At 37.8% G+C, this 27,916-nt stretch overlaps 1 protein-coding gene across 7 annotated transcripts in view; it reads right to left on the minus strand.

Moving 5' to 3' along the window:
- Nucleotides 1-27,916, minus strand: part of HERC1 (HECT and RLD domain containing E3 ubiquitin protein ligase family member 1) — a 249,261-nt gene that overhangs the window by 63,539 nt on the left and 157,806 nt on the right. For 4 of the 7 annotated variants that reach the window (XM_071214231.1, XM_023591197.3, XM_058294318.2 and 1 more), the window contains exons 29-40: nt 26,741-26,978; nt 26,389-26,585; nt 20,898-21,053; nt 19,514-19,620; nt 18,881-18,991; nt 14,896-15,072; nt 13,674-13,913; nt 13,203-13,286; nt 11,067-11,587; nt 8,054-8,829; nt 6,121-6,319; nt 4,396-4,556 (exon numbers count right to left, since the gene is read on the minus strand). In XM_071214231.1, coding sequence (XP_071070332.1) covers nt 4,396-4,556; nt 6,121-6,319; nt 8,054-8,829; nt 11,067-11,587; nt 13,203-13,286; nt 13,674-13,913; nt 14,896-15,072; nt 18,881-18,991; nt 19,514-19,620; nt 20,898-21,053; nt 26,389-26,585; nt 26,741-26,978 — 2,967 coding nt within the window. The remainder of the gene's footprint in view (nt 1-4,395; nt 4,557-6,120; nt 6,320-8,053; nt 8,830-11,066; nt 11,588-13,202; nt 13,287-13,673; nt 13,914-14,895; nt 15,073-18,880; nt 18,992-19,513; nt 19,621-20,897; nt 21,054-26,388; nt 26,586-26,740; nt 26,979-27,916) is intronic. The other 3 variants (XM_058294320.2, XM_058294317.2, XM_058294319.2) reach the window with 3 other exon arrangements.

The raw sequence follows: 27,916 nt of genomic DNA on the forward strand, positions 1-27,916 counted from the left end.
GCTTGCCTTGGGAGCTGGAAAGGGACTAAAGAGATGTGACCCTCTCAATTTCCCTCTCTACTCACCAGGACTGGTTTTTGAGGTTACAGAGGAGAGTGGAATTATTCCCTACCTGGGAAAAGGGAGGGGGCTGCCAGCAAAGGTTGGAGAACTGCCTCTGAGAAGGTCTGAATTACGAGGCTCTTAGCCTCCAGGCAGGAAGCTCTAGTCACATTGATCCAGTCTGTGTTGCACCGAACACACTCTGACCAGGCACTGAACTGAGAGAGTTGCCAGAGTATCATTTGCTGGCAGACCAAAGAAATGCACATGAGGAAATTCAAAGTAAGTAAGTGAGAAAGGCTTTTACTGGCCTTTACAGCCTTCTTCTCCAAGGCCCTAAGAAGAGGTTCTGCAATCCATTATTGGGTCCAGAGTCCTAAATTAAGCAACTAACAGGAACAATCCTAAAGACCCAAAACAGGCTGAACAAGAATCAAAGAATAGCAGTTTATATATAGCCTCCCATGACTATAACCCTATGAAAGAGAGAGAAATCAAGCATCTGAGTAAACTCACCATACTAATCAGATGCCTAGACATCAGCAAAAAATTATAAACTATCCTAAGAAAACAGAAAAAATGGCCCAAGAAAAGGAATATATCAAAGCCTCAGGACATGAAACAACTAATCAATAAGATGTACACAAATTTCCAAAATCAAATTGAGTTGAAAGACAGTACGGCTAAAGATATAAAGGGCATCAAGATGATGCTGCGCAAGCACAAAGAAGAATTTGAAAACCTGAAAAGAAAAGTAACAGAGTTAATGGGAATAAAAGACATGATCGGTGAGATAAAAAACATATTAGGAAAAAAAACACATTAGAGGCATAAAACAGCAGACTTGAAATGATAAAAGAAAGAATAAGTGATACAGAAGACAGAACAGCTAAAATTGAAGAGGGAAAAGAACAATGAGAAAAAAGAATGGAAAAAATAGACCAGGGACTCAGGGAGTTGAACGATAACAAGAGTTATCTTCTGGGAGTTCCAGAAGAAGAAAAGGGAAAAGGGACAGAAAGAGGATTTGAGGAAATAATAGCTGAAAATTTCTCAACTCTCATGAAAGAAATGAACTTACATGTCTAAGAAGCACAGTATACCCCAATCAGAAAAAATCTGAATACACCTACTCCAAGACAGATATTATTCAGAATGTCAATGTCAAAGATAAAGAGAAAATTCTGAGAGCAGCAAAGGAGAAGCAAATCATTAGCTACAAGGGATGCCCAGTAAGACTTAGCTCATCAGAAACAATGAAGGGGAGAAGACAGTGATAAAACTAGGATATTGAAAGAGAAAAACTGTCAGCAGAGAATTCTTTATCCAGCAAAATTGTCCTGCAAATAGAAAGGTGAATTTAAAACATTCACAAACAGATACTAAGAGAGTTCATAAAAAAGAATTCATCTTTGCAGGAAATATAAAAGAAAGCCATTCAGCCTGAAAGAAAAAGAAAGGAAAGAGAGGCTTAGAGGAGAATATAGAAGAAAGAAGGGCAGATAGGATAACCAAAAGAGTAAAAAGACAGACAAAAATAAGTTATGACACACGAAAACCAAAGAATGGTGGAAGTAAACAATACATTTACAGTAATATCATTCAATGTGAATGTATTAAACACTCCAGTCAAAAGATACAGGCTGACAGAATGGATAAAAAAACATGCTGCTTACAAGAGACTAAGCTTAGACCCAAGGATATAAGCCAGCTGAAACTGAAAGGTTTGGAAAAAGATACTCCACGCAAACAGTAACCAGAAAAGAGAAGGAATAGCTATACTAACATCGGACAAAACAGACTTTAAACGCAAAAAAGTTATAAGAGATACAGAAGGCCATTATATATTAATATAAGGGACAATCCACCAGGAAGAAATATCTATGCCCCTAACCCAAAATACAAGAGGCAAATTCAGCCAAAACCAAAAGGAGAAAGGGATCTCTATAATAATAGTAACTTCACTATACCACTCACACCATTAGATAGAACACCTAGACAGAAGATCAACAAGGAAACAGAGAACTCAAACAATAGGATAAACAAGCTAGACCTAACAGACATATACAGAACATTGCACCCAAACTCAGTGCATTATACATTCTTTTTAAGTTTCCATGGATCTTTCTCAAGGACAGACCGCATGGTTAGGACACAATGCAGTCTTAATAATATAAAAAGATTGAAATTATATGAAGCATCTTCTCAGATAATAATGGAATGAAACTGGAAATCAATAATAGACAGGAAAGAGGTAAATTCACAAAACAGGTGGAGGTTAAACAACATACTCCTAAATAATCAGTGGGTCAAAGAAGAAATTGCAAATGAAAGAGTAAATATATTGAGATGAATGGAAACAAGAACACAACTCGATTGGGCTCCCGTCTACCATATGGGAGGTCCTGGTTTGATTCCTGGGGCCTCCTGGTGAAGGCAAGCTGGCCTGTACCACTGCAGAGAGCTGGCAGCCCACATTGCTGTGGAGAGATGAGACTAGACAGCAAGCGCAAACAACAAGGGGGGGATAAATAAATAAAAAGTAAAATAAATCTTAAAAAAAAAACACAAAACTTAGGGGATCTAGCAAAGGCAGTCTTGAGAGAAATTTATAACCCTAAACTCCTACATTAAAAAAGAAAAAAGAACTAAAATCAAGGATCTAACTGAATAACTGGAGAAACTAGAATAAGAAATTATAAAAAGCAAGTAGAAGGAAAGAAATAATATAAATAAATAAAATTGAGGAAAAAAAACAACAACAGAGAAAACCAACAAAACCAAAAGCTGGTTCTGAAAATTGACAAACCCTAGCTAGACTAACAAAGAAAAAAAGAGAGAAGATGCAAATAAATAAAACCAGAAATGAAGTGGTGAAATTACAACTGACCCCACAGAAATAAAAAGGACCATAAGAGAATAGTATGAGAAACTGGATGCCAACAAATTAGACAACCTGGACGAAATGGACAAATTCCTAGAAATAAACAACCTACACTGACACTACAAGAAATACAAGAACTTAACAAACCAAGCACATTTAAAGAGACTGAAACAGTCATGAAAAAATCTCCCAACAAAGAAAAGTTCAGGACCAGATGGCATCACAGGTGCATTCTACCAAGCAGTTCGGGAAGAATTAACACCAATCCTGTTTAAACTCTTACAAAAAACTGAAGAGGAAGGAAAATTACTCAACACATTTTATTTTTAGATTTATTTTTATTTCTCTCCCCTTCCCCCGTTGTCTGCTCTCTGTGTCTATTTGCTGTGTGTTCTGTGTCCACTTGCACCCTCGGTGGCACCAAGAAACTGCGTCTCTTTTTTGATTACTTAATCAAGAAAACCTCTTGTGTCAGTAGGGTGTTCAGTACCTGCCCCTTGGTGGATGGGGATTCGCAGATAAAAGGAATGGCAAAGGACAGAGTTGAGGGTTCTTAATGTTGGAGTTTTGATGTTGCGGAGTTTGATGCTGGTCTTAAGCTGGAGCCCCAGAGAAAGAGAAAGAGCTGTTCACCTGATAGTCTACAGGTGACCTTGTGGAGAAAACAGAGGAGCTGAACCCAGAGGAACCCAGGAAGCCTGAGCCCTCACAGATGTTGGCAGCCATCTTGCTCCAACATGTGAAAGTAGACTTTGGTAAGGGAAGTTACTTATGCTTTATGGAGTAGTAAGCTCCTACCCCAAATAAATACCCTTTATAAAAACCAACCAATTTCTGGTATTTTGCATCAGCAGCCCTTTGGCTGACTAATACAAATGACCTAACACATACAAAACACTACACTCAAAAACATCATCCTTTTCAAGTACACACGGAACATTTATCAAAACAAACCAAACTCTGAGCCATAACATGTCTCAATAAATTTAAAAGGATTAAAATTATACAAGATATGTTCTCTCATGACAATGAAATTAAGTTAGAAATCAATACAGAAAGACACTGGAAAATTCTTCAATACTTGGAAACTAAATAGCACAGTTCTAAATAACCTACAGGTCACAGAAGTTATCAAAGATAAATTGGAAAGTAATTTAAATTTAACAAAGCATTTCAAAATTTGTGGGACAGTTAAAACAGTGCTTAAAAGGAAATTTATAGTACTAAAACATCAATATTAGAAAAGAAAGGTCTAATAATGACTAATGTATAGTATATTATTTCTCCTCCAAATTGCTGTAATTCAATTTTTAGCTTCAGAATGGAGAGTACAATTCAGTTTGACGTGGATAGTTCTCCCTTGGTTAAAATCACTGTTTACTTTTAGTGAAGACAAAGCACATAATGAAGTCCCACACATGAGGAACACTAAGAGGTCTGGGTGTCACAATATATGACAATACACACACCTGTGCGGTTAGCTGGCCTTGTGGACTGGGAATCAGGAGAAGTTAAGCTTTGCCTCCTTCCTACTTCATCTGAAGGAGAGGTTGGTAACGATGATATTGGAGGAGTCTGAGCACGACGTGTGGGAAGTACAGCAGTTGTTGGGTAACTAGAGAACATTTGCCTTTAAGAAAACAACAGTGGTTAGCACAAAAATCTGACTAGAAAATGGTATACAGATCACTATCTTCTTATAGAAGAATATGCAGCCTAAATAACTATACAAATTACTATAGTTTAGTGGAGGAGCAGGAACCCTCAGTTTAAAAAGTAATTTTCTCATAGGATGCTTAATTAAAAGATAATAAAATTTAATATTTATTCAACAAAATAACAGAAACATAGCAGGGGGAGGGGATAAAACTGAATAAAACAGATGAAAATTTCTGCCGTAATGGAGCTTTCCTTCTACCATACTGCCAAGATGGCAGGGATATTTTGGTAGGCATATAGTAGTAGTTAAAGAATAAAGACTTTTAAAGCTAGATAACTTGCAGTTACTTCAAATGTAAATTCACTAGCTAGTCATGAAATTTTTCACATGGAGTCACAGTAATCATTTACAGGCAAGTTTTGGAAAGAAAAGATAATTGCCTGTCACACAGCACAACTGAAAAATACTTTTCAGATAATGATATCCCAGCAGTATAAAGGAATGAAAGTATAGAGGAAGCAGCCCCGTCTCAAGCGAGAAGGTGGACACTGACAAGAGAATAAAGTCCAGGAAGATCCTGGTTGCTCTTTAGATTTGTCCAACAGAACTAAAAAGAATTTTTTAAGCATCAAAAAAGCACTGACCACCCAGGGATATGATATGACTGTGATATGATGGTATTCACAGAGGGGGCAGTAGTTCACTTTTCTTCTGTTAAAGGACTTTCTGCCAAAAAGGGACACTTTCAGCCAACAGGAAGGAAACAAAGACTAAGAAAGGAGGAGTCAAAAGACCTGTGGAACGCTTCTGGGAGTGATGGAGTCATGGGTCATTATGTTGTCTTTGAATCCCAGAACTAACCTAACCAGGGTCTGACAGGGAATAAGGAGTCACAGTGCTATCCTTCTGTGGATACCTTGAATTCTGTAATTGCTAAAGGGATTAAAAATCCTATCATTCCTCTCTTTTGCCTTTGTTGAACAGAAGCACTTCCTGGAACTTTGTTATTCAAGTGAGAGAGCTAAGAGGCAGATGTAGAGGGACAGGGCAATGGTAGCTACTAAGATTAGTGTTCTTTCTGTCCAAGTCCAGAGCTGTAACGCAGTAGTTCTCAAAGTATGAACTGAAGACCATTACATCAAAAATCACTGGGGAAACTTAATTTAAAATGCAAACCATGGGCCCCACACCAGACCTACTGAATCAGACTTGATGGAGGCTATGGCCCTGGCGCTCTAAAAAGCTCTCCTTATGACTCTTGTGCACACCAAAAATTGAGAACCACTACAATAGCTACTCTCCTCTTCCACCCTCTAAGGTATCTAGCTAAACAACGCAAATAATAATGAACAATCACCTAAGGGAAAGAGGGAAAGAAATAAGGAAAAGGGAGGCTTAACCATCCCCTTTATTTCACTGAAGCCCTAGTTAAGAGAACTCATAAAACAGACCCTCCCTAAAGGTCCTATTTCAAAGATTTTCATTTTGAATCAGAGGCATCAGTATGGGAGACATTAAAGGTCAACTCCTCTACCTGAGAAGACTAAGTGGCATCACTCCTGGGGACTCAGATGCAGGCACTGTTTCTGTGTCAGTGACTGGAGTGGTGGCAGTTGTGGTATCCTCCAGGGAGCTGCTCATAAAGGAAGTCGTGCTTGAGGCTGATGGGCTGGTGGTAACTGGTGTCTGTGCCTGCTGGACTTGGTCATGCTCTTCGGCTTGTTGATCAATCTCTAAAAGTTAAGAAAGTAGTAAAGATCTTGTATTTCCAAAGTAACAATTAGAACAGAAAACTTTTAACTTTTAGTTTGAAAAGTTTCTAAATATCTTTCAAAAATATCTTCAATAAAAAATTTGCAGAAAAAGAAATGCTCTTCATATATACATCCTTGTATTCAGTATTCTAGACCCTACAGACAATCATATAAGAAATGTTTGCCGTTATTTATTTTTTTTTTACGACAATGGTTCTCTTAAAAACAAACCGAAAAATAGCGTCACTTTTGGTTGTAAGATTTGATAAGAGTTTCTCTGAAGATACGTGATCATTAAGACTGTATTTCCTTATACTTTGATTTTGATGCCTATCTTTAGTCTATAAAGAGGCAAAGATGAAGACATATAAATACAAGAAGAATAAAAACCTAGAAAGAAACTCTAGGTAAAAAGAACAATACGTCAAAAACTAAACTATTCCTAACAGTAAAACAGAAAAGTAGTTAAAATATTTAAAACTTTACAAATATTTATATATTGTTCTCATCTGGTAAGGGAGTCAATAAATATAATCAAAATAGGAGTTGCTACAAATGCAGTTAATTCTGTAATGTTTGCTAAACGGCCATGTTCCTTCATAATCTTCATGATCTTAGAACTCCTACTTATATGCACCTTACGCATCTATTTATTGTCTAAGCTAAATAAGGATGGAGGGGAGGGAGGAAAAAAGAAAAGGAAGGAGAAAAAGGATAGGAAGGAAAGAAGGAAAAAAAGAATGTAAGTTCCATGAAGGCAGGGGACTTTGTTTTGTTCACTGCAAACTTGTCAGGACCTGGAAGTGCTTGGCACAGAGAAGACATTTGATAAACATTTACTGAATGAATCTCAATTTTATTTGAGAATTCATTTATTCCCAAAGTTGAGGATAAAAGAAAAAAAACAAGCATTTTTACACCCATGTATAGCATATGAAATTAGTGGACTTTAAAAAGTCTTTTGAGGGAAACGGACTTGGCCCAGTGGTTAGGGCGTCCATCTACCACATGGGAGGTCCGCTGTTCAAACCCTGGGCCTCCCTGACCCGTGTGGAGCTGGCCCATGCGCAGTGCTGATGCATGCAAGGAGTGCCGTGCCACGCAGGGGTGTCCCCACGTAGGGGAGCCCCACGCACAAGGAGTACGCCCCATAAGGAGAGCCGCCCAGCGCGAAAGGAAGTGCAGCCTGAAAGAAAGTGCAGCCTGCCCAGGAATGGCGCCGCCCACACTTCCCGAGAGCCACTGACTACAACAGAAGCGGACAAAGAAACAAGACGCAGCAAATAGACACAGAGGATAGACAACCAGGGGAGGGGGGAGATTAAATAAATAAATAAATCTTTAAAAAAATAAGAATAAAAAAAATAAAAAGTCCTTTGAAAAGTCTCTGAGAAGTTAACAAAATAATAAGTATTCTGAACCAGATCAATAAATACTTGAGTACCTTTTGTGACACAAGTTATATTTCAATTTTACAAAATGTATTAATTATCATGTCCTAATATTTGTGTAAGTTTAAAATAGAAAATTATAGGGAGACATAATTATTAATATAGAAGAATCAAAACTTGTTTGTCTTCTAAAAGAAAAACAGTGTAAAATTACGTTGGCAAAAAACATTTTAGAAATCAGTTATAAAATATATCACTTCTGATATTTATAAATATAAACAATTTCAATAGCACAAAAACAAAAAAATATCGACTAACATACCTTGCTTAATTTTGCCCCCAAACTGGTCTTCTAAAAGCCCATGGACCACTAATTTATAGATCATGGCTTGAGCTCGTTCGAGATCAGCTAATCCCAATGCTCTCTTTATGGGTGACCGCATGACTGCTCGCTTCACCATGTGTCGCATCAGGAACTGCAGGGCTGCACGCATCTCCACATCTTCATGAACAACTGGAGAGCTTGCACAGTCTGAGTTATGGCCATTTTCAGCCAGAACTTTTGGAATCAGCAACAGTTCAGCATATTTACTACAGCCAAGAAGAGCACTAAGTGATTTCATAGCACCAAGGTAGAGATAGGACAGCTGGACTGCTCTGATTTCTGACTGGGCTATGTCATGGTTTTTAGACATGTGTTCATGATTTTTTCTTTTTCCTTCTGTTATTTGATGTTGGGATTCTCCAGGTGGCAGTGTTGGATCTAAAGAAAATGAAGCTATTTCATTTTCTGATTTGGAGCTTGTGGTAACCTGACTTTTGACATCATCAGATGTTATGCCTGTTCGCATGTCTAAAGCAGATTCACTTTCAGTTTTTTGCTCAACATCCCCTTTCTCCTCAGATTCATGTCGGTGTTTCTTTTCATGTCGTTTGGTGCTCTGTTTCCCCATGTCTTCGTGAATGCCGGTCAGATACGTTAGGTCCAGCAGCACAGAAGCTGTCAGGCCTCGAAATCGCGCCACATCAAACGGCAGTGGTTCACAGGGTTCCAGATTATACAATGGAGTATCACTAGGCGACCAAAAAGTTGGGAAGCTTTAATAAAGATCAGAATGACACAGGAAGAAGCAAGTGAGGGATAGACAGGAGGAAGGTACAGAAAATAATGCAGACAAAATAGATGTATTATGTACACAATACAGAGAATAATTTACACAAACTAGAGAAGTCATTACAAACAGAGAAATGAGTCCATTATGAGAAAATGGGGAGATGGGATGCTAAATGCAAAAGCAATGAGGATATGCTTGAGTTTTCAAAGAAGAATATTCACTATTACAATAATATAAGCCAGGAATTGGCAAACTTTCTGTAAATGGCTAGCTAGTCAACATTTTAGATCTTGTAGGCCTATGGGTATTTGTTGCCTTCACAGTGCAAAAGCAGCCACTGATACATCTAAATGAACTTTATTTACAGTAACAGGTGGGTAGCTAGATTTGGCCTTTGGCCATAATTTGCTGATTCTTAATATAAACTATTTGGAAAGTTTGTATGTTTATTAATCTGGTTTATTATATTGGTAATGACCATTTACAACCTATTTCAGAGAAGATTATTTTTAAAATTTACTTTGTAGTATTCAATTAATGCTTCACTGAAATTTATAGCTTAAGGAAAAATATGATCATATATTTCCTGATACATGACAAGAATTTCCTAATGCATAAAAATGTTATAACCACACAAAATATAGTAGAAAACTTTAGCAAGTATACAAAGCTTTGGGCATGCATTTGTTGTACTAACCTAAATCCTGGTTCCACCTTACCTCCCTAATCTTTTTTTTTTTTTTACCTCTCTACTCTTAATTTCCCTTTGCTTCATTTTTCGTTTTAATTTAAATTTAAAATTGATAATGCACGCAACCTGACAAAGCATTATAAATCCTTTCTGAAACAAAGTAAAGAATAAAATAAAAGGTAGGTAATTTCATGTAACCTTGTAAAATTTTCATTGGTTCTTAGCTTGGAGGGTTAGGGAATCCCTGAAATTGTATGTTAATTTTATGTATGTGTATCTTTCTGCTGAGAGGGTCCATTGCTCTCACTGATTCTAAAATGGCACTACCTCCAAAACAACATTAAGGACCACTGTTTTAGATATTGTTCCATGTCATGTTAACATGATAAAAGAATCACATTAGAAAGTATAATGAACAGTTTTGTTAATAAATTCTTATCCTGTCATTAATAAATCCCTGTTTTCAAATAATACATTACGGAGATCAAAAAGTGAGTTCCCCTATCAATGGAAATACTTAACATACTTTCTTGTATTTATTTTTTAAAGATTTATTTTATTTCTCTCCCCGTTGTCTGCTCTCTGCATGCATTTGCTGTGAGTTCTTCTGCAATTGCTTGAAACTGCGTCTCTTTTTTGTTGCATCACATTGCTGCATCAGCTCTCTGTGGGTACAGTGCCACAGCTGGGCAGGCTGCACTTTTTTCACACAGGGTGACTCTCCTTGTTGGGTGCACTCCTTGCACATGGGGCACTCCTACATGGGGGCGCCCCTGCATGGCACAGCACTCCTTGCATGCAGCAGCTCTACACGTGGGCCAGCTCACCACATGGGTCAGGAGGCCCTGGGGATCAAACCCTGGACCCTCCATATGGTAGACGGATGCTCTTATCAGTTGAGCCATGTCTGCTTCCCAACTTCCTTTTAAACTTATGCTTCTATTTCACACAAATCCTATCTGAATGCAAATACATCTAAATGGTTTTAAGTATTTTGTGTCTAGCAAACGTACTTTTCATATCTACCCAAAATGTTGTACATTTACCAAAAAAAAGAAAAAAGAAAAAAAGGCAAAACAAGAATACTGAGAATCAGAGATAATCCAAAATCTAATTTTACTCACTCAAGTGTTCTCACTCTGCAAAACCCTCCTAACACAAAATATAACAGACAGACCTGTATTTTCTAGCTGGCTTCCTTCTATCTCATTGTGCAATGGGAATGATCAAAAAGCAGGAAGCCAAATGAAGAGTAGAAAGAAGGATCCCAGTTAAATCTAAATGAGTGAGCTTACCAATTTTCACAAAACAAACCAAAAACTATCAGTATTTTACAAAACACTAGAGCATGGTTTGGGAACAACTCCTTTATGAATTCACAGTAAATTATTTTTAAAAAACTAACTGACAGCTCATCTAACATATATAATTACTCACTATCCCTAGGAAATAGCTAATTTGTCCCTAGGAAATAGCTAATTTCACCATTAAATACTTGTTTGATAAAAGTGTAAATCAACAGATCATACCTGATGGTAATTTCTGCTTCATCCCATTGGACCTTAGCAGACGTGCTGCCTTCTTTGACTACTCCCAGCAGCGTAGCATGGCGCCCAGTTTGTTTGTGAACACATCGACCTCCAACTCTAAGACCAGCATCAACTCCTCCTATCACTGCCAGAACAGGCCACACCTCTATGCAAAGGGTCCTCAGCTGCAGCTCTGAGAGATCAGCAAGGCCGTGCCTATTATGTTTACCTTTCTCTTCCTCTTTGCTTTCCTTCTCCTCTCTGATTTCATTTTCCTCTCGGCTCTGAACTGAGCGGCTTTTCTTTAGCTTCTGACCTGACTCTTTAATACATGTCTTAATTTTGTGCAGCCTTTCCATCATTTTTTTGTTAATGCAGTAAGTCCAACGGTCTGTTCGGTGAAGGATGCGGATAAGCTGAATAGTGGCCTCAGCCAGTACTACAGCTACTGGACTACAAATGGGATCTCCTGGAAGTAAGTCTCGTGGTGTGCCACGCATCTGCATATCACAAATTTTCACCTATATAAAATAAAATGGGGTGGCAAATGCACAATATTAGTTCTCCTAAAGTTAAATAAATAAATTGTAGCACATGGAAACCCATGTTGAACTAGTCCTTGATCTCCTAATACGTATGTATTATATCAATTGGCTCCAACAAGAAGTGAGCAAATGTTACAGACCTACCAGAAGTTAGTAGCAACACGGTCCTTTAGAATAAGCTGTCCTGTCATTTAAATTTCCTTGAGTCCATGAATTCCAGACGATTGGCCATGTGAAAGATGAATATAAACCAAGGTGTATTTGACTGACTCAATTTAGTACAAAAAAGCTTTGGGGATCTACTTGTGCTCATTCTCAAGACTCCAGAATAATAATGAGTCCTTATATTATTCATGGAGCACAGAGGTAAAATCATAAATCTAGACAAGTGGGGTATTCCCAGTGTGGACAAACATTGCAAATAAGACATAGAGTTGTTAAAAAGAGCAGCAAGACTTGGGTTCAAATCTTAACTCTGCATAATCTTGAAAACTTATTTAATCTTTCTTCAGTCTCAGTTTCTTCATCTGAAAAAGTAACACTAATGACATTATGTCTCTTATGGTTATTAGCATTATTTTTCTCAGAGATTCTGAAACTTCTCAGAAAAACTTTCCAGGCAGAATAAATTGACCAATACATAGTCTACGGTTAAATCAATTCCTTCAAGGTTCATAGATGTTGGGGAGCACTGAGCCATTAACCAGAACATGCCAGAACCCATTTTGTGCTGAAAGACTATTAAGGAAAGGGACGAGAGCAGGCACTAGGTTGCCTCTTACGTCACCTCCAATTCAGTTTTGTTGACTAGCTGTGCAAGAAGCAGTTCTTGACTGCTAGTCTTTACCTCTTTAAAAACCAAAATAAAAGGTAATTTTCATGTTAGGATTTACCAGGTGCAGCACTTCCTTTACAGAGGTATTATATATAAGATAACCTAAAAACTGTCTCCTAAATAGCAACTATTAATAGAAATTCTGGAGTCTAGACCTAGACAACACTATACTGTCAAGTGAAAGGATGGAGTAGAAAAATACCACCTACCAGCCCAGGGAGACCACAAAGAAGTTTGCTTCTGTCTGGATTTTAGATGAGGAGAAAAGAGTTTTCAGTGAGAGAGTATCTCTTTAATCCTGTCCTCATGAGGATTTAGGGTTCAAATTTATACCGTCTACAATGTCTGAGAGCTCTCCAGCTGAATGAATAAAAGAGAGCTTCCGCTCCTCAACTGGAACATCCATTCAACTAATTACATCTTTTTTCATTTAAGATTATTTCTAGATTTCTCTTTTGTGCATAATCGCCAGGGAGCCATTTTATCTCTAAAGTACTTCCTATAATTTCTTTAATTGCATGTATTTGAAAATTGACTCACTATATTCAAAATACCAGAAATATCAAACACTGCCTTAATAAAGAATAAAGGTAATTCCTATAAATACCTAACCTTCTTCTAGAAGAGTAAGTTATTCTGAACCAGATACTTTTAATGCTGGAAAGAGTTTATTGTATTTATAAATTCTTTTGGATGCTAACAAAAATAAGAAAAATAAATACTCTTTACAAGTATAAAGATTTGAGGTTTTATTACCTTTTCCCCTGGGTTGCTACTATAGAACATTACACAAGGGTACAATTCTGCTGCATCCACATCTTCAAAAGCTAATTTGGGCTCCTAAAGTGTTGCAGACATGATGAAAAAAAAAACAAAAGGAAAAAAGAATTTTAGAAACTGATACTGTCCAACATAGTACAATTCAAAGCTCTTATAAGATGGAGTAAAAGTTACTATAACCAAATCTCAACCTTTCTAACCAAAGGAATCCTACAAATAAATGATCCTCATTTGTTCATCCATTTCCACAATCTTACTAGGATTTTACTATCTTACCTTTCTATTATTTATTTGGTGCTGATAAATACTAAAAGAACCAAAGAATATTAGAGAAAACAAAGAGGAGAATGGATAACCTATAAGCTGAATAAACAGCACTGGAATAACTGAGTTGACTACAAATGTAGATACGAAAACATGCAATGCTTATGAATAGGTTTTCAGTACCTCTCCATTTTTCCCAAAGGAAATGGTCCTGGCTTCCATGTCTAACACACAGGTAATGAAATCTCCCTGAGTAAAGCTGGACAACGTCAGAGTCTGTTCTCCATTGTGATAGAGATTACCACTGTAGGCCCTATACAGCCACATATCCGAGGTAGTACGGTGATTAAAGTCATGTACTGGCCAGCGAGAAACTCCAACACACGTGCCTTCATTACCTCTGTTTTCTTTCACAATGTAAAACTAAAATAAAATGGATAATATTCATTAATATTAAAAAACTCTAATTATATACTATAAACTGCATTTACCAACACTGGGTAATGTTAATTGAAATATTTTATGAATTTATGGAAACATGATAACTTTATTCTCAGCCTAAGTGAAAAATTACCAAAAAAAGGAAATCATTTCATTAATTTGTAAAGCTTTTAAAAACAAATTTGTTTTTTACCTTGCAGAACATTTAGAATAGCCTCTAAGCACTTACATTTTAAAACAAGCAATTTTAGCTCATAACTTAATTATAAGGTTGAAGAAGTATGTCTAGTCCAGAAAATTATTAATGAGAATTATTTACATATATATAGATTTTCTAACTACTCTCTTATGTATACTTCTGTGAAGAAAAGAGTTAACATGTCACATCTGAGAATGCCATTCTTAGAAAGGCTTGCTTGTAACATTGCCCTTGATAGGTGTCTGGGAACTTGATTGGCAAACAGTTCCTTACTCTGATATGAACCTTTCCCTAACTGATGAGGGTGGCTCAATACTGTTTGAGCAAATAATGTGATTTATGCTGAATATCTGCTTTCCTTCTAGAAGTCTGGAAGTTCGGGATGTACTAGTCATAGGGTGCCTCCATGACCAGGCCCCAGTAAAAACTTCAGGTGATGACTCTCTAATGGCTTTCCTAGGCAGAAACATCTCACACATGTTGCTGCATTTTTGTTGCTGGGGGAAGGGTAAGCTCTGTGTGACCCCTCATGGAAGGGATATTTGAAGATTATTTAACCAATAATTTTTAAATTGAGGTAATTTTACTTACAAAAGAGTTATAAAAATAGTAGAGCTCCTGTACACCCTTTACTTAATTTCCATTTAAGTTAACATCTTACATAATGATAGACCATTCATATATAATGATTTTAAAAGTCCTTCCCCATAATTTTTTAGAAAAAAACTGGGGAAAAAAAAGACTAAAAAACTATAGGCTACATACCTTCCACTGATAGCACCCAGAAGTAACCCCAGTTGATGCCAATCCATATCCTTTTCCTCCACTGCCGTGAGTTAAAATCTGTCCATTCTCCACTAGGCAACACTGAGCTTTCTCTGGGTCAAAGGAAACTTCTTGTATAGGAAGATTCTCATCTTCTTCCTCCAACTCTCCCTGCTTCTACCAGGAAAGAAAATGGGTCAATATTTTGGAGCAACCTATTTCTTAGGTAATACATACATCCCATGACTCCTTGGTTTTACTCCACAAATATTTATTACGTACTTATTATGTATAAGTTACTGTTCAAGGCAATGGGAACACAATGATAAGTAGAGCATGGTCCTTCCCATAAAGGGCTTACAGTCCAATTAGGGGACAGAGAGCCAAGTAAATAAATCACAACAGTATTATAGTGGGAGAATAACAGAAGTTACATAATAGGTATAGCTGAAACATAAAAGTTCACATGTCTAACCACAGTTGGGAAGAATAAAGTAAGCATTCAAAACAGGGTAACTTCTGAGCTAAGTCCTGAATGAAGAAAAGGCATTAAGTAGTTTGGTCAAGGCATAGAAGGGCAGGTAAGGCAGTGTGCATAACGTATATCAAAGCATGGAGATACCACAGAGTTCAGTGATTTAAAGTAATTGCAAACAGTGTGGAATGTCTGCAGTGCAAGACTGGCAAACAATGAGACTGGAAAGAGAAGAAGAGGCAAAATCACGGAATGCTGTATTAAGAAGTTTGAACTTTTACTCTATAGACAATAAGAAGTGCCTATGTGGAATGATTTACATAGGTTATGTGATCAGATCTGTGTTATAAACATCATTTTTTTAGGGTTGTATAGGAGGAAGGCAGAGAGCCCAATCAGGAGTTTACTGTAAGAGTTCAGATAAGAAATGGTGAAAGCCTGAATTCATTCATTTATTCACTCCATTCATTCATTCATTCATTCGATAAGCATTTATTAAGTATCTACTATGTGCCAGACATGTTACCAGATCCTATATATTCAGCAGATAGATAAGGTCTCAACTCTTATATAACTTACATTTTGGAACAGAGGGAAAATAAACAAACATGAAAATATCTGTAATAAGTGCTGTGCTGAGATTTTTTAAAAAATACATTCTTTTTTTTTAAGATTTATTTTATCTATTTCTCTCCCCTTCCCCCACCATTGTCTGCTCTGTGTCCATTCGCTGTATGTTCTGCGTCCACTTGCATTATCAGGAGGCACTGGGAATCTGCATCTCTTTTTTGTTATGTCACCTTGCTGCATCAGCTCTTCATGTGTGCGGTGCCACTCCTGGGTGGGCTGCACTTTTTTTCACATGGGGCAGCTCTCCTTGTGGGGTGCACACCTTGCACGTGGGGGCACCCCTGCATGGCACAGCACTCCTTGCGCATGGCAGCACTACACATGGGCCAGCTTACCACACAGGTCAGGAGGCCCTGGGGATCGAACCCTGGATCCTTTATATGGTAGACAGATGCTCCATCAGTTGAGCCACGTTTGCTTCCCTATGCTGAGATTAAAACAGGTGATATAATGAAGATGGTGTAGCAGCTACTCTGGATCGAGTGAGAAGGAAAAGACAATCTGAAGAGGTGGTAATTAAGTTGAGACTTGAATGACAAGAAATAGTCAACTTCTGAGAAACATATCTGAGAGAAGTAATCAAGGTAGAGAGAATAACCAATACAAAACTCTAAGGAGGGAAGTGGATGTGGCTCAACAGAGTGTCCGCCTACAACATAGGCGGTCCAAGGTTTCAATTCTCAGGGCCTCCTGGCTCATGTGGTGAGCTGGCCCATGCAGGGATGCCCCCGCGTAAGGGTGCCCCCTGCGCAGGAGTGGCCTCTGTGCAAGGAGAGCCACTCCACGTGAAACCGCAGCCCACCCAGGAGTGGTGCCACACACATGGAGTGCTGACGCAGCAAGATAATATAACAAAAAGAGACACAGATCCCCAGTGCCACCTAATGAGAATACAAGCGGACACAGAAGAACACACAGCGAATGGACAGAGAGAGAGACAACAGGGGGGTGGGGGAGAGAAATAAAAAAAACAAACAAACTCTAAGGAAGGAACAAGCTTAGTGTGTTAAAAAACCAGGAAGAGGGAAACGGACTTTGGCCCAGCGGTTAGGGCGTCCGTCTACCATATGGGAGGTCCACGGTTCAAACTCCGGGCCTCCTTGACCCGTGTGGAGCTGGCCATGCGCAGCGCTGATGAGCGCAAGGAGTGCCCTGCCACGCAGGGGTGTCTCCCGCGTGGGGGAGCCCCCACGCGCAAGGAGTGTGCCCGTGAGGAAGGCCGCCCAGCGTGAAAGGAGGGTGCAGCCTGCCCAGGAATGGCACCGCCCACACTTCCTGTGCCGCTGACGACAACAGAAGCGGACAAAGAAACAAAAGCAAAGAAACAAGACGCAACAAATGGACACCAAGAACAGACAACCAGGGGAGGGGGGGAAATTAAATAAATAAATAAATCTTTTAAAAAAAAAAAAAACCAGGAAGAAGGCAAGTTACTCAGAGTGAAATGATCAAAGGGTAGAGGACAAGGACTTCTATATTTTATCCAAGAATGATAAGAAATCTTTGGAGGATTTTAAGCAGAGGAACAACATGTTCTGATTTACAAGTGTACAAGATCACTCTGGATTCTGTGTAGTCAGTGTACTATATGTGGTAAGAATGGAAGCAGAGAGACCAGTTAGGAAAACTATTGAACAATCCAGGCCAGAGATAATAGTGGTTTAGTATAGGGTCCTGGCAGAGGAAATGAAGAAGTGGGCAAATTCGAGTTATGTTTTAAAGGAGACAGCAAGACTTGGAGATGTTATAGATGGAGAAAATGGAAGAAGAAAGGAATCAAGAATGACTCAGGTGTTTTGATTTAATAACTAACTAAAAGAATGGGAAAGTCTGAGGAAGGTACAAGATATGACAGAACTAAGAAAGCTATTTTTGACATGCTAAGTTTGAGGTGTCTATTAGACATTCAAGTGGTAAGACAAGTAATTTGAAAAAAAGTCAGAACTAGAATTATAAATTAGGGAATTAATGGCATATGTCTCTAAGGTTTCCTCAGGTGCAGGAGAGAGAATGAGGGTGAAAGTTGAGAAAAAGAAGGGGTCTTGGGACCAAGAACTGGGATACTCCAACACTTAAGAGAGTAAATAGAAGAGAAAGAACCAATAAAGAATAATAAGAATAAGAAATACTAAGGTAGAAATAAAACCAGAAAAAGTGTGGAATCATGAAATCAAGAGAAAACTTACAGTAGGAAGATGTAGCCCAGTGGCTACATGGATGGGCAAATTAGGAGAGTCTAGAATTCCCAGGAATTCATGTTTGGAAAGCTAGGTGAATGGTGGTGCCATCAATCAAGAATGGGGCAGGAAGAAATGGGGAAAGGCTTGAGGGGACAAGAGCTGGCTAGCATGTAAGTTTGGAAGGCAGTGCATATAGGGGAAAATGATCATCGTACAGAGAGACTGCTAGAAAATCTAAGGCTAGAACTCTGAAGAACAGCAACATCCTGGAATGGATAAGGAAAAATGGCATCAAAAAAGAGTTGCCTCTAGAGGAAATCAAAGATTGGTAGAGGGTATATGGAGACCTAGGAGAAGGCAGTGTTTTCAAACAATAGTAGTAATGAATATTTACCTTAGTCATTTATTCTTGGTACCTTACTGAAAGATAAACTATTGGGTTGAATAGAAAAAGAAAAAGAAGTGGCTGAAACATATGAAGATTACTTTCTTAGTAGTGAAGGAAAAAAGAGAAGCTAGAGAAGGCTTCATGGATGAAAAAGGAATTTGAGAGGAGAAATGAAAAGTAAGCATATTTATAAGCTAAGGGGAAGGAATCAATGGAGAGAGAGACAATGCAGAGAGGAGAAGGGATCCAGGCACAGGTGACATGATATTCACTTGTGCTGTCGAAAAATATCTTTTTGGAAGAATAAATTACCTGTAATTTTATTTCTTGTTCTTTTTCTTTTATCTGCATAGCATGTTTGGCCTGAGCAATGGGTGTCTCCCACATACAATCCGATAGAAGGGAAAATAAGCGTTCAACAACCTGTTTTATTGAACGAAAAAGAATGATGAAATATAAAGAGTAATTTGAAGTACTTTTACAGAAAAAGAAATAAAGTAATAATGTAATATTAAGTCTCATGTTAAGTATGACTCTACCAATACCCAACCTTTGGTGGTTATATGTTAAATAGCTTCAGAAAGAATATTAACCCACTAGAAAGCAGGTTCCATTGCCCTCATATTGTCTTACAATATGGACATCTGATAAGTATATACAATCTCACATATTGCTCTCTAGAGGCCCAAGTCTACAAAGAAATTCCACAGTTTTTTTCCCTTCTTAACTTGCAAGTATTCCCTATCCTCCCACTCCTCACACTCCATAACTTAATTTCTGTTTACTCTTACTTAGAGTAGGATAATAAAGGGAGCAATCTAGAAGTGGAAGTTATGCTGCTGAATAAATGAGGTATTTACAAATGAAGAGTCTATCAGTTTAGATTTTGGGCGCATCATGTTGTGAATGTGAAAAATATCTTATAATAACTTTAAAAATAGAAACCTGGGCCATTTGATCATCTTCTACACCGGATTCACAAGCTGGAAGCACAGCTTCAAGGACATGAAGTGCAAGGAGCCTGGTTCGTAAGTTACCAACTAGAGGAATACCTGGGTGCAGAAGGAAAGACATTTTCTAGTTATCAGTGAGCCTTAAATTCAAAGTTAAAATGAACCTCTTGAAAAAAAAGTAAGAGACTGCTGAGCATCTGTGGGTGGAATGGACTTCATTTTAACTATTATCACAAGAATTCTAGAACCATCCTGTACCCATTAAATCAATAGGAATAGTCATGTTCATGCTTCAGTTTTTATGTGTACATAGTAGAAAAAGCACTATAATTACCTATGCCAGGTGTCATGCCACGCATTTTTCATATATTAACTCCTTTAATTCTCACAAATCCTATATTCTATAACCATTTTATTGATAGAAGTCTGAGCCTCAGAGAAGTAACTTGAACAAAGTCACCCAGCTCAATAGAGATAATTTTTAAACAAATCTATTTATTTGAAAACTCATGCGTATTATACCCTCCCTCACTGCCTCTTCCCCATCCATGCCCTGTCTGTCCCACAGAGATCGTGAGGATTAATGGGGAGTAAGCAGTTTGTACTTCGCTAAAGTAAACAAAGGTAGAAACAGATACGGATGCATAAATATTTTTTTTGTTTTGTTTTGTTTTGTTTTTAGGAACTGAACCCAGGACCTTCCATGTGGGAAGCACTCAACCACTTGAGCCATGTCTGCTCCCTTGTTTTTTAATATATATTAACATAATAAAACCTATTGAAAATAAATGGATATATGTCTTTCAGGCTCTGAGAATATGATCAATGTTATTTAAGCCTCATCTTCTAAAGGAAAAAGCTGCTGCAAATTATGCTTGTTAAGAAAAACTATTTACATACATTGAGAATGTATACATACAAAATAACATGTACTATGGAAGAGTACATAGGGTTTTAACATATTTAATATAGACTAGTAAAGGACTAACAGCAATTTATACACACAGATCAATTTTTCAGGCTCTCACAGATACCACACAATCAGAAATCACAATCAAGACAAGAGAAATCATATTATGATAAGAGAACGGACAAATTCAGATCTGAATCCTGATAACTACATTAGTGAGGTCAAAATCTGTGGCAAATTATCATATTAAACAGGGATGTAGTCTGCTTATTTTCAGCATCGTAATCTTTGAACACTTACAGCCAAATTCTCTACTACTATTAGAGTTTTCTTGGGATTGAATAAGTACACAGAATAAAAGGAAGAAAAGCCTGGAATTCAAGACAAAGTGCCCAATGTTGTTAAAATCTGGCATTATTTGAATAAAACGAATACGATGAATAAAAATACTCCAAAGGTCATGTACCTGAAGAACACTTCTGAGATGCTATATTTAGAAGCACCTCTGTCCATTTGGGGGAAGCCATTTTTGATTGAATTGCTTTTGAAGAAACAACTCTGCGAAGAAAAACTAAAAAATCCCCCAGATGCAGTTCTGCTGCGTGTTGCTTCCTAAGTGCAGCTGAAGAGTGAAGAGACATGTTAACACAAAAAAAAATGTCAACAGAAAACAGTCTTATATCAGATTACTTATATTTAGATTATAGTAAGCACAAATCTAATTAGAAGTCTATGTTGTCACTAAGCTACTGAGTTTTGAAAACTTAAAAGAACAGAATGGGGAAAAGTCAGAAAATAAAGCCAAACTTAAAATATCTTTTACATCTGTGTAAGATACAGTGAGCATGCTAGAATAAAATATGTGTACTTAGTTTTGATTTTTTTTTTTTAACTGCTATTCTAAAAAGCAAGGGCTCTCTACCCAAGTTCAAGGGTTTAGTGGACAAGTATTTGAGGGAATATGGTCTATGAGACCCAAAGAAATAAATTTCTAGAGTTGGGTATCATTTGCCTGAGCTCAAATTCTATGTGTAAAACCTTTCACACAATCATACCTCAACCCATCTTCCCAGTTTCTCCGCCACCATCAGTACCAGCATCTCCCTTATCCAACCCTCTCTCTCAGTGTTTCCCCTGAGCCTGTGCACTTTGAATAGAGAACTATCTGCTCTTCCTGTAATATATCATCTTCTCTTATTACATAACACCTTTCAAACTTCCTTACCCTGGCACAGTTCCACTCAGACCCAGAGGAAAAAATGTGCATGTGCCAGTAGGGCAGCTATGCAGGATGTCAATCCCTAAGAGGCACTCACACGTGGAAAATTTTGAAAATTTGGAGACAGGTGTATTAGCATTCTTTCAGGGAGATTCTGGCATATCCAGTCAAATTCACATACAAGGGGCATGTTTGGGTGATAATAGATGGCCAGTAATTATCTTCATAGGAGGGTGCTTTCAGTTAACTGGCAGCTTTTGTCTTGCTAAAGATTGGTATCCAAGTCTATGATAGAACTAAACTCCTAAGGTCAATTAGAGAAAAAAATTAAGAACTTCTTCTCTACCTTTTCTCCACACAGAACTCATATATATCTTCTTTACTTAAAAGCTAAGCATATATATATACTCACGCTATAATATTTAAAGAATATCAAATTATTAGGCTGACCTGGATACCCCACATATCTCACTCCAACTTTGATCTTACACATTCCTTCAAGATACAGTTGAAAAAGATTGTGGAATGATCTATGGACTAGAATGAACTTACTAGTATTAATCTATAGACTTACTGTGATTCTAGCAATGGAAGAAATCACAACATTGATGTGGAGGAAGTGGCCACTGAAGGTTATAGGGGCAGGGAGAGGGAAAAACAGGTGTAATACAGGGGCTCTTTCGGGACTTGGGAATCGTCCTGAATGACAATGCAACAACAGATATAGGCCATTTTATATCTTCCCATAACACACAGAATTGTGTGGGAGAGAGTGTAAACTATAATGTGACATATGGCCCATGCTCAGTGGCAATGCCCCAGGATGCATTTATCAATTGCAATGAATATGTCACAGTAATGAAGGATATTGTTTATGTGCGAGGGTGTGGGAGGTGTGGGGAGTGGGGCATATGGGAATCTCTATATTTTCTGTGTAACGTTTATGTAATCTAAGTATCATTTAAAAAATAAAAAAGTATATATATATTTTAAAAAGCTACCTTGTCTATGAAGCCTTCTATTTTGGTAGAGGCCCATGGGAAAATCCCTTAGGCTTGCATCCTACCCTCTTCCCCAGCAAGTATTTCTAAAACAAGGCACTAAATTACCTCCTTCCTGCAGTCCATACGTGCAGCACTCAGCACAGAGTGGTAATAGAAACTGTTACCTTAACAACCCTTTATTCTCTACTGTATCTCAGGAAAACAGGAGGTGGCATTAAAAGTTTGCTTTTATTTCATACCTTGTGAGTCTGTCCATACTCCTTGTATAAAGACTGTACTCTATATAATAAAGTACTGGTTCAACTGCTGACTAAAAAGCTAGTCCTTAATCAGACTTATACATTCTCTTAGATTCTGACTTAAGGGATTTAGGTATTTCTTTTGAAACTTCTAATATTACATTGAAATTATTTCTTTACATGTCTGCCTCTTTCATTATATTAGAAGACCCCTGAGAGCAGGGACGATGTTTAATCATCTTTGTATTCCCAAGGTATTTCCTCTATCTGCCCAACCTATCAATAATATTAATATTATTTATATTTATTGGGTTTTTTAAAAAAAATTTCTCTCCTGCCCCCACCCCTCATTGTCTGCTCTCTGTGTCCATTTGCTGCACATTCTTCTGTGTCTGCTTGTCTTCTCTTTAGGTGGCACCAAGAACTGATCCTGGGACCTTCTGGAGTGGGAGAGAGGTGCTCAATCTCTTGCACCACCTCAGCTCCCTGGTGTAGTGCATCTCTTATTGTCTCTCCTCTGTGTCTCTTTTTGTTGTGTCATCTTGCTGCACCAGCTCTCTACTTGGGTCAGCTTGCCGCACAGGTGAGCACTCTGCTTGGGACAGTTCTCCACATGGGTCAGCTTTCTGCCCAGTCCAGCTCGCTGCGTGGGCAAGCTTGCCTTCACCAGGAGGCCCCGGAAATCAAACCCTGTACCTCCAATATGGTAGACAGGAGCCCAATCACTTGAGCCACATCTGCTTCCCTATTATATTGTTTTAATATTAATATTCACTAAGTTCTCACTATATGCACACTGCTCTAAGTGTTTTATGTGTATTAAATTATTTAATCCTTACAACAATCTTTGGAGGTTGGTCCTATTAATTTCCTGATTTTATATATGAGGGAATGGGGGGCACAGAGGTTAAGTAACTTGCTCTCTCTCTCGAAAGACTTAAGGGGCTCCCAGAGTTGTTTCTTTTGGTTTTTACTGTGGTAAAATATAGAAAACATAACATTTCCCATCTTAATCACCTTCAGGCTTACAATTCAGGGGCATTAATTACAATCACAGTGTTGTTCCACCATCACCACTATCCAATATCAAACAATATTCTTCCATTACCTCAAACAGAGACTCTATACCCATTAAGCATTAATTCTCCAATCTTCCTTCCCTGGTAACTTGTATTCTACTCTCTGTCTCCAGGAATTTGCATATTCTAGTTGTTTCATATAGGTAAAATCATACAGTACCTGTCTTTTTGTATCTGTCTTATTTCACTCAACTCAGTATCTTCGAGGTTCACTACTGTTGTGGCATGTATCAGAACTTCATTCCTTTTTAAAGGCTGAATAATATTCCACTGTATGTATACACCACATTTTGTTAATCCATTTACCTATTGATGGACACATTTGTGATGCTTGACCTTTTGGCTACTGTAATTCTGCTATGAACATCAGTGTTCAAATATCTGTTCAGTCCTTGCTTTCAGTTCTTCTGAATATAAACCTAGAAATGGGATTGCCAGGCACTGTATTTTTTTTTAACACTTTTTAAAAATTAAAGTTAATAGATCACAAGCAGGTAGTGTATTAATTCTAAGTTTAACTTTCTGAGTAATCACCAAACTTTTCCACAGCACATTTTACATTCCTATCAACAATGCACAAGGGTTCATATTTCTCTGCATCCTTAGCAGCATTTGTTATTTTCTGTTTCTTTAATATCAGCATTCTAGTGGATGTGAAGTAGTATTTCATTGTGGTTTTTGATTTGCATTTCCCTAGTGGCTAATGCCTTTGAGCATCTTTTCATGTTCTTCCTGACCATTTGTATATCTTCTCTGGAGAAACGTCTATTGAAGCCCTTGGCCCATTTTTAAATTGGATTGTCTCGTCTTTTTTTTTTTTTTTTTGATTACCATGTTTATTATTAAAGCTTTATTAGTCTTTTTTCTTTTTAGCAAATTTTTATTGTCTTTTTTTTAAAGATACATATCACACAAAATGTTACATTAAAAAATATAAGAGGTTCCCATATACCCCACTACCCACCCCATCCCCACTCCTCCCACATGAAAAACCTCTTTCATCAGTGTGGCACATTCATTGCATTTGATGAATACATTTTGGAGCACTGCTACACCGCATGGATTATAGTTTACATTATAGTTTGCACTCTCCCCCACACCATTCAGTGGGTTATGGCAGGATATATAATGTCCTGCATCTGTCCCTGCAATATCATTCAGGACAACCCCAAGTCCTGAAAATGGCCCCCTATCACACCTCTTCTACCCTCTCCCTGCCCTCAGCAACTCCTGTGGACACTAACTCCACATCAATACAATTTCTTCCATTGCTAGAGTCATATGATAGTTCTACAGTAGAATAACAGTAAGTCCACTCTAATCCATATTTTATTTCTCCATCCTGCAGACCCTGGGATACTGATGTCCACTCTACTCTAAATCGAGAGGGGGCTTAAATCCCATATGGCTGATAGATGAAATTCTCCTGCCTGCAGTTGTAGACTCTCTCGGTTTCCTGGTGTGGTGGCTGACCATCCTCACCTCCCAGTTAGCTGACCTGGGAAGTCCAACTAGTGGTTCGTTGTCTTGTCTTTTTGATGTTTAGTTACTGAACATTAAATCCTTATCATATACATGGTTTCCAAATATTTTTTCCCTTTCTATTGGTTCCCTTTTCACTTTCTTGAAAATGACCTAGATGCACAAAAGTTTTAAATTCTGATTAAGTCCAATTTATCTATTTTTCTTTTGTTGAGTGTATACCAGAGTTTATCACAGTAATGGAACATAATAGGCCCCTAATATTTTAATAAATGATCAATTTTAGATCTTTATTCCCTTAATTAGACACATGCAGTAGTTCTGTTATTCAGGGTTTAAGTTCTATTGAAATACAATGTCCATTGTTAATTTTTTTAAAGCTATGAATAGATGTCCATATTACAGTAAATAACAATTATGACAGTTAAGTATAATGAAGAAGTTAGTGACTAGGGAACAGAGCAAGAAAATGAAGAAATCTGGTTCTTCTAATTAAAATCCAGTTTTCCAAAATCAAATCTCCTGGTTCTAGGGAACTCTAGGCCAGCAATATGGTTAGAGATGGTTTGTTAGGATTAAATCCTAAGAAAACGTCTGTCTCTCCTCAGGTAATACATAACCTAGGGATATCACTCACCTAGACTCTAAGTCCTAGAGCCAGGACAGACAGCCAAGGAGAGACTGAACCAAGAGAGTGAGCAGTATGGTCATAGCATCAGAGTTAATTATTAAAAGACTCCTCTTAAGTAAAGGAGGTAGGGTCAGAAGCTCTTCTAAGTCATACATATTAGGAGAGAAAAGTGGTTTGTAAATGAACAAGCAAATAATAATCTTATGCCTCATAACAGAAAGAAGTCTGCATTCTAATGACATGCACACAATGGGGACTCCCGAAATGCTTGTAAATAATGACAGAGAAAAAAGTTTTTGATACCTCTGAAGTCTCTTTTCTCAGTTTCTCCACTGAAGTCAATTCTTTTTTCTTCTTCTTCTTCTGCCTCTTCTCCTTCCCCTTCTCCAAAAGAGGCCATAAGTAGTACACTAGCTTGTGACAACAAATTCTTCAACTGACTACACAGTAGATCCAATAAGGATTGAACTACTTTGGGGCTCAGTTTATCTGCATAGGTTCTACGTGAAATGAAAGGAAAAAAATAAGTGGTAAGGACACAGAAGAGCAAGCATTGTTTTAAAGGCATGAAGTAGATAAAAGAGGGAAAAAGATTACTGAAACATGGTGAGAAAAGGCCCCACACAGTTCTACCAAGACATCTACAAATGCTCACCCTGTAGTGATAGCTAGAATCTGGAGCAATCTTGTACTGGCTACTTTCAAAGCTGTACTAAGCTGAGAAACACCCGTCTTTGGCAACAACTGCAGAGGTTGTCCCAGCATGGTGTCTGTGCCACATAACTGCGACAAAACATTTAGAAGACCAGTGGAAATTGCCAAAGAAACATCCACTGGTTGATAATGCACACTCAGGGCAAACACTGTAACCAAAAGGAGACGTTGTTGGGCTTCTAAAAAAAAAAAAAGAGCAAGTTAGAGAGTTAAAAATCTTTGAAAGAAACAAAATGGATCATTTTTTTCCATAAGATAAATAAAAACATGGAAAGCTATTACAGTTTCAAATATTTATGCTTTATTTTTTTTTCTTTTTTTGAAGAAATGAAAATCCTCTAATATTGACTGAAGTGATGAATATACCAAATGTCACCTTAGATAAATTGTATGGTTTATGAACAACAAAAATAATGAGGAGGCCTGGGGGAAAAGGGGAAAATACACCAAATGTATGATATGGACTATAGTTAGTGTTATACCCTTTTTTGAAAAAGATTTTTATTTATTTATCCCTCTCCCCCACTGTTTGCGGTCGCTGTCTGCTCTCTGTGTCCATTTGCTGTGTGCTGTGTATGTTCATCTTCTACTTTAGGAGACATCGGGAACCAAACCTGGGCCCTCCCATGTGGAAGAGAGGCGCTCAATCACTTGAACCACCTCAGTTCCCTGGTTTGTTATGTTTCTCATTGTCTTTCCTCTTTATGTCTCTTTGGTTTTATCATTTGGTTGCGTAAGCTCGCCACGCCTGCCTGTTGCGCCAGCCTGCCTTCTCCAGGAGGCACCAGGAACTGAACCTGGGACCTCACATGTGGTACGCAGAATTCCCATTGCTTGAGCCATAACCACGTCACAGTAATGATACTTTGATGAAGATTTCGTAATTTGTAATAAATGTTTCACAACAATGCAAGGTATTGGCGGTAAGGTGATGTATAGGAGCCCAGTATTACATTATGCATGCTTATTTTGTAAGTTCACAACTTTTACTATACACTCATTGTTTATATATGATGATACACTTCAATTGTTTGAATAAAAAAATGAAAAAATTTTATGCTTTACCTGTAAGTGTATCTACTAATGTTAAACAAAAGGTATAGAATGCAACTACCTC

This window comes from Dasypus novemcinctus, chromosome 3 (assembly GCF_030445035.2).
Source record: "Dasypus novemcinctus isolate mDasNov1 chromosome 3, mDasNov1.1.hap2, whole genome shotgun sequence".
NCBI classification, from domain to species: domain Eukaryota; kingdom Metazoa; phylum Chordata; class Mammalia; order Cingulata; family Dasypodidae; genus Dasypus; species Dasypus novemcinctus.